General features: G+C 66.2%; 1 protein-coding gene across 1 annotated transcript; it reads right to left on the bottom strand.

Moving 5' to 3' along the window:
* Positions 1-45: 45 nt before the first annotated feature.
* Positions 46-4,583, bottom strand: LOC103898290 (glucagon receptor). Its single transcript, XM_009278533.1, has 13 exons — positions 4,506-4,583; positions 4,144-4,240; positions 3,702-3,809; positions 3,302-3,423; positions 3,091-3,197; positions 2,819-2,975; positions 2,048-2,207; positions 1,790-1,850; positions 1,529-1,598; positions 977-1,065; positions 620-758; positions 265-306; positions 46-117 (listed from the first exon to the last, which is right to left on the bottom strand). Exons 1-13 carry the CDS (start codon positions 4,581-4,583, stop codon positions 46-48), a joined length of 1,302 nt encoding a protein of 433 aa, XP_009276808.1.
* Positions 4,584-5,146: the final 563 nt, after the last annotated feature.

Consider the following 5,146-nt stretch of genomic DNA (forward strand, 5'->3'; position numbering starts at 1 on the left):
GGCGACCGCCCCCCCTCCTCTGGCTCTGTGGGGCCGGTCGCCGCATTACTGGGCGCAGCAGAGCACCGGGTGGTCAAGCTTCCAGAGCTGCCACTTCTTCTTCATCTCTGATTTCACCTGCCGTGGCGGGGGAGAGAGCGGGGGCTTTTCCCTGGCCGTGCCCTCCCCGCAGACCGAGCAGGCAAGGGGTGGGATGGCAAAGCCACCGGCCGAGGCAGGGCTGAGCCCCAGCGCTGGGCAGGAGAAGCTGCAGCGGGTACGTACCTCCTTATTGGCAAAGCAGTACAGCACGGCCACCAGGAAGCCCTGGAGGGAGAGCAGGGGAGTGAGCCCCCAGCGCCACCCCCTCTCCTGGGGCTGGGATGGGCTTAGTCTCCCCAGGTCGTTTCTGGGTGCTTTTGGGGCCAAGGTCCCCCTGCCACCGCTGCCTCAGAGAGCACAGGAGGCACCATCACGTACTCAACAACAGGGCTGGGGGTGGGAGAGCCGGTGTCCCCCTCCCTGAGCCCAGTCACAGGCTGGGGCACCATGGGGAGAGCGAGCTGGATGAGGGACCCCCTAATTCTTGCTCCATGGTGTGCCCAGAGCAGAGCAAGGACATGTCACGCTCCCACCTCACCTGGAAGGAGTTGAGGAAGAGGGTGAAGAACACCTTGACGTAGCGCAGGATGCCCGTGGTTTGCTCGTCAGTGGCGAAGATGAAGACGACCTCGTGGATCCCGAAGAGGGGGATGAGGGTGAGCGTGGCTTTGGCCAGCCTGAAAGAGTATAAGGGGACCCCTCCAGCAGCGAGTACTAAAGGGCTGGGGCACAGGTGCAGGCAGAGACGAGCTCTTAGTTAATCTCAGGATGGTTGTTTAATGATGTGCAGGATGGAGGAGTGAGGTGGAGGTGGCTGTGGAGGTGGATGTGGAGGTGGTGTAGCCCCAGGACCAGGGGGGACCCACAACCAACCACCCCCTCCCTCCCGGCTCACCGTAGCTTGTAGTCTGCGTAGCCCTTCTGGTTGGCACGGAGCTTGGCCAGGATCACCTTGAGGATCCGCATGAAGATCAGCAGGTTGATCTGGGGGGGGGAGACAGTGCAGGTGCCCAGCACCCCCACCCCTCGCAGCCCACCCTGGCCATGATACGCACCCTCGGGGGCCGCAGGAGATGACACCCCCCCCTGTACTGCCAAGGCTGCTGCAGCCCAACAGGGCTGAGTCCCCAGACGTGCCCTTCCTCCCCTCCCGCCATTCCAAAATCCCGGCTAGGAAGCAGCAGGGGCCACCCCTAGCCCCCTTCGCTGGGGTTCAGCGCAGCCCCCCCTGCACAGACCCCTGGAGCCTGGGGGTTAGCAAGCTGGTGCAAAAAAAAACCCAACCATGTGCATTTAGCGTGATGCCTTGGAGGCCAACCCCTCCCTCCTGGGCTCTGCGGGGAGCTGCCCTGGGGGTCGCTGCCCCCCCCTCGCCCCCCGGGGCCGGGAGCCAGGGGCTGAGCTGCTGTTCTCCGAAAAGGTGTGGGGCTGGCGGGTGCCCCCCTACCAGGGAGGCGAGCAGGATGGGGATGCGGATGATCCACCAGTAAGCCATGTTCTCATTCAGTGCCCAGCACCTGCCCAGGGAGACACGGAGAGCAGCGCCATCACGCCGTGCCAGGGGGTGCAGGATGAGGCCACGAGCATGCCAGCCCCGGCGAGATGGGTCGGGGTCCCACAGCAGTCTCCGTCCCACTCCCCAGCCGAGCCCCAACCCCAGCCTAGGGCTGAGCATCCCGGCGGGACCCCCCCATCCCTCCCCACTCACTCCGCGTTCTCCTTCAGGTACTTGGCGGCCATCCAGGGCACCACGAACACCACGGGGGTCCCTGCAAGTCACACAGCAAACCCTGTAAAACCAAGCACCCGCCTGAGCTGAGAAACCGGCCCCGGGGTGGGGAACACCATGGGGGGGACGCCCAGGGTCGGCAGAGCCCCCACCCCGCACCTTCCCAGGGCCGGTTTGGACCGCGGCGCTCGCCAACGGCACCATACCGGCCCCACCCCACGCCCGGGTGGCCCCTACCCCAGCCCAGGTAGAGGTAGAGCCTGTAGTAATTCTTCTCGGAGAAGACTGCCCCGATCAGCAGCTTGTAGAGGTAGACGGCTTCCACCAGGAACCAGTAGTGGTTGGCCAGGATGCAGTACTGCATCAGCACCTGCGCCGCCCGGCAGCCCAGCGCGGCCTGTGAGAGGAGACCCGCCGTGGGGCCGGCAGCACGCCCATGGGGGCACGGGCACCCCGAGAGCTCACCCGGAGGGCTCACAGGCACCCCAAGAGCTCATCCCATCAGGTGTATAGTGCCGCACGGGCACCCCCAAGAGCTCGCCAGGCACCCCAAGAGCTTGCCTACTGGGAGCACAGGCACCCCAAGAGCTCAGCCATGGGGGGCATGGGCACCCCGAGAGCTTGCCCAGAGGGTGCACAGGCAGCATAGGCACCTTGAGACCTTGTCCATCAGGTGCATGGGCAGCACGGGCACCCCAAGAGCTCATCCCTCAAGTGCATGGTGCTGCACAGGCACAGAGCTCACCCACCAAGTGCGCAGGTACCCCAAAAGCTTGCCCACTGGGTGCATGAGCAGCACAGGCACCACAAAAGCTTGCCCACTGGGAGTATGGGCACCCCAAGAACTCGCCCACCAGGTGCACTGGTATCCTAAGAGCTCACCCACCGGGTGCCTGGGGCTGCAAGGCCACCGGCACCCAGCTGCACACCCCTCCCCGGGATGAGGGTCCCCACCCCGATTCCAGCCCAGCATCGAGCAGGGCCCCCCTGGGGGGTGGGAGCACTTGCCTCGTGGCTCAGCAGAGCTTCCCAGTCGGCCACCTGCACCACCTCCATGCCCCAGCGCTTCTCCAGCAGCGCGTCCTTCACCATCACCGAGGTCGCCCGCAGCCCAAAGGAGGCGAAGAGGTTGGCGTGGATGTAATTCCTGGTGCAGCGCAGCTTCCTGCCGAGAGTGAGGGTGTTGGGGGGCCAGGCAGGTGGTGGGGGCACCCCTCAGCTCGGCCATCACCATCCGGGAAGGACGAGGGGCAGGACCATGTCCCCCCCAGCTCTCCTACCTGATGACGGTGAGGACGAGCAGGGCAGAGACGAGGGTCAGGAGCGACAGCGAGTACCCCACGGTGTAGAGCACCTTGAAGCTCACCATCAGCCGGCGGGCACCCTCCTGCAGCAAGCACCGTCCTGGTGAGCCTGGGCGAGCAGCACCCGCCTGTGCAACCAGGGTGCCCCTGCCCATCCCTGCCCCGCGGCCAGGCCAGGGCATCCCACCTCCTCCATGGTGGACTCCATCTCCTCCTTGCACTGCGAGTAGTCCCGCCAGGGCTGGCTGCCATTCACCGTCACCCACTGCCCGTCGGCACCACACCTGCGGCTCACCAGCCCGTGTTTCACTGCGGACACAAAACACTGGTGTGTTCCCTCAGGCTCCCCCAAACCCCTCTCCTGGGATGATGGGTCGGACTCTACTCAGCCCCAAAGACCCTCTTCCAGGGCAGGTGCAAGCGGGGCACGAGCTGGCTCTGCTCCGTGCCCCGCGTGTCCCCTTACCCCCAGGTCTGCTCGTGGGTCCCTCTCCTGCAGGCAGGAGGGGAAACCCCGAAAGCCTCTCCCCCCCCGGCATGGCTCAGCCCTGGCTTCCAGCTCCGGGGTGGCAGAGGGTCATCATCACCTTTCTCAAACCAGGGCAGGTAGAAGGGGCAGGAGACGTTGACAGCAGTGCCAGGGCTCCCGTCAGGCCAGCAGGCGTACATGTCGAATGTCCGGTTGCAGAAGAGCCCTTCCAACAGCAGCAAGGGGGGGAAAAGCCGATGGTCAGAGGCTGGCGGCACAGCCACATCCATCCCCGCCATCCCAGCCAGCTGCCAGCACCTCCAAAGGGGCTGGCATCACCCGGAACGGGGCCCTGGTGCCCCACGCCAGCCTCGGCCCCCTAGGGCATCCCAGCCCTGGGCATCCCACCTGAGATGTGGAGACACCCGTCAGCCCCTGGCTCGTCCCTCTGTAGGCGACCAGGGCAGAGGATGCTGAAGGAGGGATAAAACCCAGCCCCAGCCGTTGCCCAGCTCCGCATGTCCCCACGTCTGACCCCGAGCTGGGGCACAGCCAGGTACCTGCCGGGTAGGGCTCGCTTGCCATCCTCCTCAAGCACTCATCACGGTACCGCATCCACTCCTCGAAGGTCTTCTCCAGTACCTTGGCCCCGCCGTGCTGCAAGCCCAGAGCTGGGTCAGAGCCTCCGGCTGGCCGCTGCACACCAGCGCACGGAGCCCGTGCTGGCCTGCCCGCCCCACCGTGGCACCCGGCGTCTCCCCACGCCGGCTGCCTGCATCCCCCCGATGAACTGCTGTGTGCCGGCTTCCTCGAGACAGGCAGGAACGTGTGACAAAGCCAGGACCGAGCCCGTTCGCAACGGGTCAAAGCCCAGCAGTGCCAACCCAGCTGCCCCATGGGCCAGCCCCAGCTTGCCCCTTACCGTCACGGAGGAGAACAGGCACATCCAGGCAAGATGGACGAGGCTCCGCCGGTACCCAGACCCGAGCACGTCCCTCATAGCTTCCCCCACCAGCCTGCAGCCAGTGCTCCCAGCGCCAGGGTGTGTCTCCAGGCTGTGCTGGGGACCTGGATCCTGGGCGAGAGGTGGAGAACTGAGGACGGCACAGCTCTGCCGGCCGCCCACGCTGGTGCGGACAAGGAGACGTGCTCCCCGAGGCAGCGGAGGAGAACTGGGGTGTGAGTGCCAGCCACAGGGACGCCCTGGGCTGCCACAGCCCCAGGTCACTTCCCTGCCGGAGCCAAAACCTTGGGGAGCATCAGGCAGAGCAGCCGGGAGCGGGGGCATAATTGGATCACACCTCTTGGCTGAGCCTGGCCAGCTTCCACGCCACTGCTGCCAGCCCCCAGGGCGGCTGGCCAGTGAGGGGGCCATGATGCTGAAGTTGGAAGGGAGCAAAAGCCATCCCGGTAACCGATGTGACAGCCCCCGTGCCACCACTGCTCACCCCGGCAGGCAGCCGGCACCCCACGGGTGCCCTGTTGCCACCAAGCCCCGGGAAGGGGCCAGGGCTGCAGGGACGACCCCAGGGGAAGGCAAGGACACCTCTCGGGGGGCTCCCC

Source organism: Aptenodytes forsteri, unplaced genomic scaffold (assembly GCF_000699145.1).
Source record: "Aptenodytes forsteri isolate BGI_AS27 unplaced genomic scaffold, ASM69914v1 Scaffold26, whole genome shotgun sequence".
NCBI classification, from domain to species: Eukaryota; Metazoa; Chordata; class Aves; order Sphenisciformes; family Spheniscidae; genus Aptenodytes; species Aptenodytes forsteri.

Excerpts from the sequence above, each read along its gene's own strand:
- LOC103898290 (XM_009278533.1), bottom strand. The coding sequence starts at position 4,583 with ATGAGGGACGTGCTCGGGTCTGGGTACCGGCGGAGCCTCGTCCATCTT. Across the intron at positions 1,851-2,047 it reads CTACCTCTACCTGGGCTGGG|GGACCCCCGTGGTGTTCGTG; the intron begins GTAGGGGCCACC and ends TGTGACTTGCAG. Across the intron at positions 1,066-1,528 it reads CCATCCTGCTCGCCTCCCTG|ATCAACCTGCTGATCTTCAT; the intron begins GTAGGGGGGCAC and ends TCCCCCCCCCAG.